This window comes from Nesoenas mayeri, assembly GCF_963082525.1.
Source record: "Nesoenas mayeri genome assembly, chromosome: 15".
In the NCBI taxonomy this organism is placed as follows: Eukaryota; Metazoa; Chordata; class Aves; order Columbiformes; family Columbidae; genus Nesoenas; species Nesoenas mayeri.
Genome location: NC_137559.1, coordinates 9,894,532 through 9,906,713, shown reverse-complemented (window position 1 = coordinate 9,906,713; position 12,182 = coordinate 9,894,532). Strand labels below are relative to the sequence as shown.

At 40.3% G+C, this 12,182-nt stretch overlaps 1 protein-coding gene across 1 annotated transcript in view; it reads left to right on the top strand.

Annotated features, from left to right (window-relative positions):
* DNAAF8 (dynein axonemal assembly factor 8) overlaps window positions 1–12,182 on the top strand; it is a gene marked incomplete at its 3' end in the record, with an annotated part of 87,929 nt that overhangs the window by 6,607 nt on the left and 69,140 nt on the right. Inside the window, exons 6-11 of the mRNA XM_080353977.1 lie at window positions 1,100–1,196; window positions 1,637–1,778; window positions 2,725–2,871; window positions 3,702–3,767; window positions 5,988–6,356; window positions 7,451–7,610. Coding sequence (XP_080210103.1) covers window positions 1,100–1,196; window positions 1,637–1,778; window positions 2,725–2,871; window positions 3,702–3,767; window positions 5,988–6,356; window positions 7,451–7,610 — 981 coding nt within the window. The remainder of the gene's footprint in view (window positions 1–1,099; window positions 1,197–1,636; window positions 1,779–2,724; window positions 2,872–3,701; window positions 3,768–5,987; window positions 6,357–7,450; window positions 7,611–12,182) is intronic.

The window sequence follows — 12,182 nt, the reverse complement described above, 5'->3', positions numbered from 1 at the left end:
GACCTTTTCAGCCTTCCAGCACCTTGCTTTTCCTGGGGAAAGAGGGGAAGAAAAAGGCTGCAGGCCTCACTTCTGAGAACCAGAAAGTCAGAAGTCTTTCTCATGTTAGTGGTAGTGAGAAGTTCTCAGCATTATTCAGGATCACAATATGTATGCTTGGTCTTGTATCAAGTCATCTTTTTGTCTGTTTTACTGTCTCTGGTGGTTTTCTGTAGCCTATATCAAAAGGGTTCATGATGGTCTGAGAAGAAGCCTCAGCAGAACTGGATGAAGTAGCTGGAAGGAGACACTATGCAAAGAGATACAGTAAATGTATTCCTTTTGTTACAGCACTTCCTTGGGGAACTGCTTAAAGCAAGCTGGCAGTGTAGTTAGGGGCATCATCTTTTGGACACAGTGAAAGGATGAGGAAAGGTACTTAGAGGGATGGACAGAGAGAAGTAAAATATGTGGAGATCTGGTACTGTTAGTGAGTTTGAGAGATCAAGGAGAGTACTTGCTGTTGGAAAGATACTTTACCATGCAAATGCATGTGGAAGACTGAGCCATGTGAAGGACATAACAAAGTTATAGCCTATCCTATAGCATGAAGGGTCGGGTGGATATTGAGGGTGGATTTATGCTTCTTCTTTTAAGGAGCTGTCAGTTCAGTCTATTCTAGAAACATCTTCTAGACTTCGTAGTTTCAAGTGTGGAAGGAGGAGGTACTCTACCTTTTTTTAATATTTGAATGAATGTTGGTTAATCCTTCACTGATTTCTCTTAGTAACTATACTGTACTTGCCCGTGCTAGATGTGCAGAGCCTTGGCAATGATGTGAGGCAAGCTGTGTTCAGACAGTAAATATCCTTTTATTAGTCATGCCAATTGTTGAGGCTCATGGTGAAGCAACCATGTCTGAAGTGACACACTGGTTCATCTACTGGCAAGTGACAGTGCTGGAGATAAGTAAGGTGAAATTCAATGCCATTTGTGTGTTTATATGTGGTGGAAAAATCTGATGGAGTTTATTCAAAGAATGTGAGTCAAAGGAACTTTTATTTTGTAGCAGTCTTTTGAGAATGAATTTTCCACCATATTTTGGCTTGTCTTCTTTCAGAATATTGAGAAATGGGATCTAGACAAGATTCTTGAGGAGCTGAAGCAGCGGAAAGATAACACTCATGCAGAAGTTGCTTTCTCCCCACCAGATCATGGTAACACTGCTAAATTAATACCAACATTTGCTGAAAAATGTATAAATATAAATAAAATTCAGGTTCCTGTGTTTAAGTCATTCCCTGCAGCATCATCTTGAATGTTGAAATTGAGGTGGGTTTTTTAATGCCTCTGTATAACATATTTTTAATTAGCTTCCGTCAAGATTTCATCTTGCTTGTGTAGCTTGAAACCGGTGCCTTGTGACTTGTCATGGCCTAAGAGTGAATTGAACGAGAAGGATGAAGGTTTGAAGTTAGAGCCAGATGCCAGTCGTGTCTTTATCCTTCCTCCTCTGACAGGCTGTAGAGAGAGCGACAATGTGAAAGTGGGGAAGGGGTATATTGGATGATCTCGTGGCAGAAGACTGCAACTGGTGATTCTTTTTTTTGCTTGTTTGTTTTTTTTTTGTTGTGTTCTTTTTGTTGTTCTTCCACAGATACCTTCAGGATTAGGTCTGAAAATCAGCTCATGAAACAGCTAGAAGAGTTGTGTGCCAGGCAGTCCAGGACAGTGTCTCCACTCTGCAGGTGGCCATCATCTAAGCTGTCCTCCTTTCAAGAACGGCAGGAAAATAAGAAGTAGGTCCTTTTCTGTCATATACACTAGGTAATTATGATTGGCAGTGGGGATACCTGGAAACTTGTGTTCTGCAAGTGCTTTTCTCTTTATCCTCTGCAGAAAGTTAATATCGTAGTTGAAACACGCTACAGGGATGTTAAAGGGGAAAACTAAGCCTCATTCATGTACATTTTATGATAAACGGTGTCCTGCCACCTTAACATTGTCCATCAACCACCGCTTTTGTCTGGACCTTGAAGGATACTTGGGACAAATGGGAAAAGCAGGAAAACAATGCTGAGCAAATTATCATGGCCACACTTCTTGTCATATAGGGTACCAGGTTGTCTTACCAGAACCTCAATTTAGCTAAAATATACAGGATTATTTTTGTAGGTATTGGTGGAGATGTCAGTGCATCTTAGAGGGTTCTGTGTGAAGAAAGTGGATTTCCATACTGTTCAGAGAGAACAACATCAATAGTGGCAGCTCAGAGGAACCAACAGTGAAACAAGCCAGTCAAGCAGAAGGTGCAATGAGGATACTTTTCCAGAACAGGGAGTGCCATGAAGATTTTCACTTTATGATCTGAAGGATGAAATAGAATTGCCAAAGGAGGTAGAGAGGAAAAAGGGACCTGTTTTTACCGATTTACACTGGGTTTTTAAAACCTGTAAGCTCTTTGGTACTGTAGCTGCCTGCCTTTGTTCTACAGAGTTATTTGACGTTGCCAGTTTTCAGGAGAGATCCCTCATTGTGCTGCCCGGGATCTGTATTCCTTGGGGGAAGCTGAATCTTTGAGTTCAGCTTTCTAAGGTGGTGGAGAGTAGGCAGGAGTTTGAATTTATACAGTAGCCAAGGACAAAGCTCTTTTCACTATCCAATTTTGATCATAGTCCACATCCTGCAGGACTTCTTGTCTGGATAAGGCAGAGGACATGCTTAAACAGTGTTTTCTATACTTAGGGATGTGGCCTTCATATCAGCTTCACAAAATTCTCGAAGGATGGACATGATGAGATTACAGTACCCGCCAGAACCTGTAACTGTGTACATAGATTTAAGAGATGCTGAACCACAGAAGTCAGTAACATCGGCTGATGAGAAACTAAGGTAAATTCTGGGTTTATTTTTGGTGAGAAGTAAGTAACGAAAACTAGGAAACTGAAACCTCCTTTCCACATCTCACACTTGTGAAATGTAACTTTAAAAGTGTTTTCTTCCACACCTCTGTGACTTTAGTAGGAAGGCATAGCTGCTATCTGAGCACAGACAGTCTCAGGAGAGAATAACTTGTCTCAGAACACATGAATGTGTGGGGATGCAGGCAGCACAGAAAGGACATGCAAATCATTCAGGGAAATAAAGTTTAGAAAGTTTCCATCCGTAAAAGAGTGGGCAGTGACTGCAAAGCTGTGCTTACAGCTGTCTGAGTTGGGCCAGCATTCTGACAGCTGTGTGTACAAAATGCACATCCTTCACTCCAATCCTGGCAAGAAACTGTAGGTGCTGATTTCTGCCTCCTGTGTGGTAAGAGGGGCTTATATAGTCAGTTATGAGAAGCCAAATTCTTCTCAATCTGCAACAGATTCTGGCAAGTGTCTTCTCCCTGAGAGCTAATGGTGTCTGAGGTAGCTGTTTGCTCCCTTCTCAGAATGTATGTTTGCTGCTTCAAGGGGCTGAAGAAAACGGTCACTGGAAGAAACCTTGTAGTTAATAAGTCTCTAATAGTCGTTGCTAAACAGCTAACACATTTTGATTATAGTTGCTTGATTTTTTTAATTGCTAGAGTAATAGTGTGAAGAATTATCAATAATACTGGATACCTTCCTTGAAAGTATCTCTTTTTTTCATAATGGCTCTAAATTTGCATCCTAGCAGAGATGAAAAGCCAAAATTCAGCTGGAACAGAGTTAACTAATGTAGTCTAATTTGTTTCATAGTGCAAGTGACAGCTCCAGTGAAGAGGAAGAGACTATGACAATGAAGGCCCAAGCAGAAAGGAGAATGTAAGATTTTTACTAGGACCCTAGTTTAAATGATACAGTGTTCATTTTCTCTGAAGTAAAATAATTGTGCTAACAGTGATTACAGTGAGAGCTTGCCCACTGAAATATCAGCATTCCTGGTCTTTGCAGAAAAAAACCTGAAATAGTAATAATGAAAGTGCTTCAATCTGTCCCTAGGAGATCACTCTTTTCTTGTGGCATGGTAAAAATACTAAAGCTAGAAGATAGTTGTTGATCCTTGAGGCAGTATAGCACCTTGCTCCTGTACAGCTGCGTGGAAACGGCTCAAAAGACAAATAGAGCAGACTTGGGTGGCTGCAGAACCTGAATCTTTCTCCAGACATGTTTGAGTGACACAAGAACTGTTTTTTAAATGACTCAGAAACAAACTTTGAAAATTTTGTAGCAAGTTGACTCAGATAAACCTTTATTTTTAGAAATAATAAAATAGGTTAGAATAGATGTTGATTGAAAGAGAATATTGAATACAATGTGTGGGCAGGAATGCTCTCAATTCTCCTTAATTGCGGGGGAGAGGAAGAGGGGAAAGGGGAGAGAGTGTGATGGATGGAATCCTAAACTGTGAATTCTTCAATATGCCCAGATGCCAGTCTTTTTCTGTTGCTAAACTCTGGGCTTGATTCATATCCATAGGTTGATAGACATTTGTTTAATGTGAAGCAGATATGTCAAGCTTTAAACATCTTGGTGCATTTATGCTCTGGATTACATTTAGAAGTCTGAAGTGTGCAAGTTCACATTACAGCAGTGCAGAGGACAAGTAGAACATTTGTATTGTTGTGCCAGCCAATTACTCAGTTTCTACTTGTTTGAAAGATTAAATGATTCAGCAAGGAACAGAGCCTAAACACTCAATGTAATTTAGAACATCTAATCCCAAACCAGCATAAAGTACAGGCAAGATGATGCTTGGGGAACTCTGGCACTGATGCAAGTGTGGAAATTGCATCAGTGTAAATCTGAAGTGATGGGGGGCAGAGCTTAGCTGATTAGATTTTGATTCATTTTAATGTTGCTGAAGAACATATACAAAAAGGAAATGCCTGGAAAATGTCATTCAGTTCTGTTTTTAAGTAAGGAAGTCTCATGGTCTCAGGGCATGATCCTGGTCTTGTTCATGAGGGGTCAGTGCCACTTGTACTCTTGTCTGGGTGGGATTATTAATAGGCTTACATATTCTGTAGTACAATATACCTACATATTAGGGCCTTGGAGTGTTAGTTGTTTTGATGTCCAGGCACTCAGCCTAGAAAATACTCTTCTGGTTTGTCTGTGGTCTACTCAGGTAGTCGTTGCCATCTCTAGCACTGTAGCAGAATGCTGCACTCTTATACATGGCTCTCCTAAAATTAGCACTGCTTAGACATAGTCCTTAGTGGTGCGGCCATCAGTGTGAAATGTTGATTTGATGGTACTGGATATGATGGCAGATGTGAGATCCTTAAGGGGAAAGGATTCTAAAGCGTAGGTTTAGTTTAGGTAAGTACAGCAGTACAATGTATACTCATACGCACCACCTAACTGCATCATTAATACTCAACTAAATCTGTTACTCAGTCCATGTACTGCCATGAAAACAGTGTATATTATTTGCTCATAACCACCAGCTACAAATTGATGGTAGTCTTCCTGTAGCAGGTGACTCTGGAGACTCATCATTGAAGAGAACAGCAAGACAAAATAACCATATCTGCCCATTTTGTCATGATAGGACACTTCACAACAGAGTGCTATCACAGTGTTGTGGTTGCTGACAGTTTAGCATTAACCTGGAGGAGAGATGGGTGAAATTAAGCCAAACACTGAAAATTAGAAGAACTTTTCTTCTGTATGTATTTGAATCCCAACCCCTGTATCCAAAGGAGACAAAAATCTGTAAACTCTAATTTCCGTGCCAACATTATAGTTGTTCAGGACTCTTCTGGTAGGTGTGTGTTGTGCCTGAAATGCAGAAGAGGTGAGTAAATTGCTAGTAAGATCATTCTCGTGTTCTGTCACTGCCATGTTTTATGTGTTGCCTGTGTGCTGGTGCTGCTGTTACCGATAGCTATTCTTTGTGTAGATGCCCAGTCCTTGTTTTGAGCTGTCACTCATATGAGAAGTTCCTCAGAACTTGAATTTATTCATATAATGCTCTGTCTTGATTAAATCTGGGGTTTTGAGGGGTTTTGTTTGTTTTGGTTTGGTTTTTTTTTTCAGGAGGAATTGCTCAGGGAAAAGCCTGTTACTGCAACAACTCCGTGCAGCCCAAAAAGAAGCCTCAGAACTTCTTCATAAAACATCTACCTTGACTGAAAATCTTGAAGACATAAAACAGGACCCAGAAAGACTGGGAGATACAGGTTCCTCTAAAATAAATCAAACTCAATACTTCAAAGTGAGGCAAGAGACAAATAGGGTGATTCCCAGGAAAATGATGAGATTGAAAACAGAGGAAAAAAATACTCCCTTGTCAAGCTGTGGGGGCAATGGAGCTGACACAGAAAAAGAAAACAGAAAGGAAGTTGAGGAGGTTCAGCATCCAGGAAATGCTCCAGAGTCTCTTCTAACTGCCACTGAATTCCCAAGGTACCACACAAGGGGCTAGGGAGAAGGAAAAAAAGGATCGATTGAGGAAATAGCAGAGTTATTTGTGTGTCTACCTCCTTGGGCTTAGTTTAATGTAGTATGTTGTGCATAAGGTCTAATTTTAAAGTGAAATCAGGTGGGTGCTTTATGCACCTGCCCAGCTATTTGGGAAAGCTGCATTATACAGACTTTTCAAAGGTTATATTTTGTCTGCTATTTTCAGAGTGAAATTTAACATTTTGACTTTGACATATGAGCCCTTGAAAGAATTAGAATCTGCTTGCTCTAGAGACTATTACTTTTTCAGTGTTAAACAGTTGCCTGCCTTGCCACTTAAACACTTCAGCTGCTGTGTACTTGATTTAAAAGGCAGATGGTTGGTTGCAAGTTTTTTTTTCCTCTATGGGACTCCTGACATTAAAGCTCATTGCTTCCATCAGTTCCATAAAACTCCGTTTTGTCTACCTGTTAGCCTGCAACATTGGTGGCAGACCATGGCTTGGCACGAATCTGGGTTATTTATTGTTGGTCAAAATAACTTTAATGAGCTTGTTTTCTTTTTTGCTATTCTATTGTTGCAGCACCTGGGACTTGAAAAGTTAAGAAGAAATTGAACTTAATATTTGCCATGGAAATGGCAGATTAAATCTTTCTGCAGACATCAAAGTACAGAAAGATGGAAGGCCTTGGCTCGGGACAAAATTGTCACTGTGTTATAGCAGATAGGAATGGGAAGGGAGTTAGACTGACAATTTTGGTGTGGACATGGGAATGAAACATCCCAAGCACGCTTCTGCTTAATGGAGTTCTGGTCTCCAAGTAGACTGTTACCACTTATCAGAGGTTTGAGGTCTGCTTTTCTTTGTGTTTTGTGGTGTTTTTTTTAAGAGAGGTGATTTCATCCAATGACAACTTCTTGTGTCCCCCCACAAACACCATAAGCACTTTCTAAATCTATTTTAGCCTTTCACGTCATGATTCACTGTAAAGTGTGTGGTATAAATATCAGCAAAAAGAAATGCAAACAGATGAACAAAGTTGCTTTTTCTCCCAAGTGAAAAGCTTAAGTGAAGAAGAATCTGTATATTTTTCAGGACAGAAGAAAGTAAAAGAGAGAGATCCCAAAAGGAAGAGCAGATGAAAGAGAGACACAGGAGACAGAGATTCCAGGAGCAGCTGGAGAGATTGCAGCCTCAGCAGTCAGTTACTGGAAAGCAGCCCATGGCAGAGAACACCCCTGTTCTGTTCCACATGGTTAGTAGTTCAATATAGGACTGTCCCTTTCAGAATGGCTTCCTGGCCAAATGTATGTTCCTAGAAGCAAAAAGTAATTTTCATTGTATTGTTTAAAATTGTTATGGAGCACCATTACCTGATGAGATGAGCAGTCCCACAGCTCTTGTCTCATGCTAATATAATAATATTTTTCTCACCTTTCCTGTGTGGGGAGTGTTCCCCTTACAGCTGCCCACCAGGCTTGATGTGTCAGGGTATGACAGGAGTCCTGCCTTGCTGGATTCAGTGGGCTCTGTGTCATGTTTCATGGGAGCAAGACTTTCTTACCTGATTTTTCATAACTTTTTAGAAAAAGTGAAATATTTTTACTATCATACTGCTAAAGCAAAGCTTATGTTGAGTCCTTTTGGTTGTCTGTCCCTAGCATCTTTATATTTCAATTTTGTGGCTAGGTTTTGAAGATTGTGGTTTTAGTAATAGGTTTTGCTTTTGGCTGATGTCCTGATTAGGGGACTATGAAATTATCCTAATTTTTTCCAGAGCCCAAAATATGGCTCAGAGGATAGGGCTGGTTTTCCTCCTGAAGAGATTTGTGTATGTAGTCCTAATTCATCCTTGTACTGATTTCACTGAAAACAGGGTCAACTGAGAAGGTAAGGAGAGATGTGAAATGCCAGAATTTGTCCATGGGTGCAACATCAATCGTGATTTATTTGGACTAATAGCAATAAGAAAGCTCTGCTGCTGGTACAAAAATTGAAAGACCTTATAGCCCAAACCTGGAGGCTGCCTGATTTGTTTTGTAAGCAATTGATAGGTGTATTTCTGCAGATTGAAAGTTTATATATCTATATCTATCTATATATATACAGGATTAATAACTGGTGAGAAGTACAGGGCTAACACTGACAGCTGCATTTTCCTCTGTCAGCCTGCCTGGCAAGGACAGTGCACTGCACAGAGCTCTCTTTTGAAGATTGTAAAGGTTGTGAATCTAGTCTTCACACTTGCTTCTTTCTCAGTATGGGGGTGCCACCAAATTCCAGTTAGTCCTTATTAAGATGCAGGCACACGCTCAGTAGAAATATACTTAAGCCTTGCTCACTCATTCCTGACAATGCACCAAGTGATTGCTGGATTGTTCTGTATCTTGATAATTTTCCGTATTTGCTGCACCGAAGCCAATAAAATGAAGATAATGGCTTGGTGATATGGTTCCTCTCAAGTATGACTCAGGGTGTATCTACACCATAGTCTTGCTGTAGCTGAATTGCAGTGTAAAGTTGCCCGTAGTAGCTTTTAATGGTATTTCTGCCAGTAGGTCATAGCACTGTGGACATTGGCACAAGCTATCCAGCCCAGGATTTAGTCGCTTCCTATGCTTGTGACAACAGCTGCCTGGTACCTAAACTGACAGCCTGCTTGAGGGAAACCTGCCTGAACTTCTGAGGCACACTTGGTAGAAACAAAATCAGCACAACCCATAATAACTGTCCTGTGAGCAACTTTGCTCCTAGTTCTTCGGAAATGCTCATTATTAAAATTTAGAATGAAAAATGTATCAGTATCATCTATCATATACAACAGTCATTTATCAGATTGCTTGAAATACATCTTGACAGCAAAATGTTTTCTTTTTATTAGAACGAGTTTTTCTTTTCTGCTGCACTTACGGAGGCAGAAAAACTTGTATGTTTTGACATTTAAAACTAAAGAAGCTGTAATTTGGCAACTGTGCCTCAGTGAAAATATCTAATATCTATATATAAACCTGTATATTCAAAGAGCAAGCCGCACTGTTTGACAGAGTAGCACATTTTCAAATTTGTTTTTGAGTCCTCTGTTTCGGCAATGATAGATGTTCAGATCTGGAACACTTGTCATAGTTTCCAGAATTCCTCTGACCATTTATAATGTACATAAATAATTGAATTGAATAATAATCAGAGGGAAAGTTTAGAAACTCTGTAATTACTGTAACTGAGGTGCTGGGAAAGAAATACAAAGGAGATGTAAGAAGCTGCATTACAGTTCTTGTCTAAAATTTAAAAGCAGTAGAATTCAGATTTAATGCTGCTGTCTCTTTTCCTTAACCTAGTTCAGTCAAACTCTGCACTCAGCTTCACTCTGTGTGAAGCACTAATATAATGAGAGTCAGGATTGGGAAGAACACTTTCAAAACAGGGTGGGTAACTTAGGAGATGAACTAACTTTCAGAGGTACTCCAGCATCTAAAGAAGGGGCTGATATCCAGTGGTGTTTTCAAGACACGCAAGTACCAAGTTTCCCTGGAAATCAGCGGGTTCATTCTAAGCATTCTGCCTGCCAAGTCTGTGTCTTTTGGGTATCTGAATACTTATGTGATCTGGCCCACCTCTTATTTTCAAAAATGCATGGAAGAACCTGATTTAAAAAAAAAAAAATCTGCTCCTTTCCACCACCCAAACATTCAGTGACACTTAAGGCTGGCACGGGTTGATCTCTTCTGAAAACGTGCCCCTTAACCACATTTTTACCTTTTGATCTAATTCAGAACTGATTTAAGCATTTACATTTCTACTGAAAGCCAGCGGAGTGCTGATGTGATACATACTGTAAGGTCAGGCTGAATTAATAGTTTAGAGTAACACACATGGGTTTTGTTTCAGTATTTGAGCAGAATTGTTATTGACAAGGGAGACAGAAGGAATGCTGTGCAGTATGTAAAACAGTTAAATGGAGGATGTAAAATGAAATTAGTTTGATCTGTCATTTCACTCATCTTGTGTATAATGATAGAGTAACTTAGTACTGATGTTGATTTCTATATTACATTCCCATTAGATGCAATCCAGATAATAGTTGTTAGTTTTGCCAGACTTGTATCTGAGTTCGATGCCGGCAAGCAGTACGGGCAGGTTACTCTGTAAGGGAAGACAAGCCAGGAGCTACAGGTGATAGGAAAGCAGGCAGGGGCAGAGGCCCCACCAGCAAAGAGTGCAGTCCCACGGTATCCAAACAAGGAAAGTGGAGAGGGTCAAGTGACGGTAACCAGCTGGCAAGTCTGGTAATGAAGCAGGTCCAAGATCAAGGCCAGAAAGTCAAGTCAGGGTCCGATTTGGGTCCTGTGACAGTAGCCAGCAGCCCAGGGAGTCCGCAGGGATGGAGCAGGTCTGAGATCTAGTCACAAAGTCAAGTTTCTTAGTTCAAGAGCAGAGTTCAGATCAGTGAGGTGAGGCCAGGCAGAGGCATAGCTGCAGTGGAGCTCAGTTGAGGACCACAGCCAACTGCCTCAGCTTAAAAGCAGCTCCCAAGCAAAGAGGGATGGACCCAGCAGAGACTTCATACTGTTCTTTCCACAGTGATCTCATCTGAAGTTACGTGCCTGAGCTTGCGTCAGAACTGGCCTTCAAAGCAGGCAGCTGAACTGCTGCAGGGAGCGGTGCTCATGACCCTGATCCTTTACATCCAGCTATGGAATTAATTTGACAGCAAATAGCATTTAGCTTTTATTAAGCACTCTTATTGCTAGGACAAAATAGGTGTTTTCAATAGGGTTTCAGCCTGCTTCTTTATTGTTTTATTGAGATATGGCAGAACAAGATAATGCAGTTTGAAAGCTATTAGGAAACACCTTGTTACCGGTACTTTAAAAACACTGTTTTATCTACCTTTTACAGCCAAACTGTTTGGAAAATGGATGTGTTGACTCATACTGAGGCATCTAATTTTTCTTGGCTACACAATGACTTTGGCTAACCTTGTGTTAGTTATTATATTACCATGATCATCATCTTATTGCAACTTAGCCTTACAGCTAGCTTACAAAACAAAAACATTCAGCCATAGCCAGAGTCATTCTAGCTTAACAAATCTATTATGCAGATACTTGCTTTTCTATCTTGAAAACATAGGCTCTATGACCTTTCTGTCAAAATTGGTACATTTTTTTATATTAATATGCTGTTGACTCAGCTTACTGGTGTCAGGTAAAATTCTCAGCCAAAAAATTTTCTGCTTGCATTCCCACAAAGCTAAAATTAACAATATGCTATGGTCAAAAGGTTTCTTGCCCTTTGACAGCCTTATTCTCACTTCAATCTAATATCATTTCTACAGGAATATCCCTGACACAGCTCCTGGATGGTACTTACTGTCAAGAACAGTGCTGAAGCATTGTATGTTCAGTTACTATGACAGTTACCCTGGATTTACAGAGTATGACTGAAAGTAGAGATTGACTTCTGAAACTTGAAGGGATATTTTTAGTTCAATTACTGGTCCCGTATGTTTGTTTGATGTAGTAGGTGCCTTGATCTGCACAGTTGTCAGTGAAATGCTTTTGATTCTTTTACCTATCTTACTAAAATAGGTGTCTGTAATTTCTATTACTATTGTATGGGTGTCTTGATCTTTTTCAGGCAGCAGTGCTTGCATTGACATTGGAAGGTGCATTTTTCTTACATCTTACCGAGCACAAGGGGTTGCTCAAGGACATTGTGAGTCCCAGGATCCCAACCTAACAGTTTACCAGCTGGACCATATGACTTGGGCATCTTACCAGCTTCATTATAGAGCACCATACATTAATGCACTTAGGTGATGTCCTAA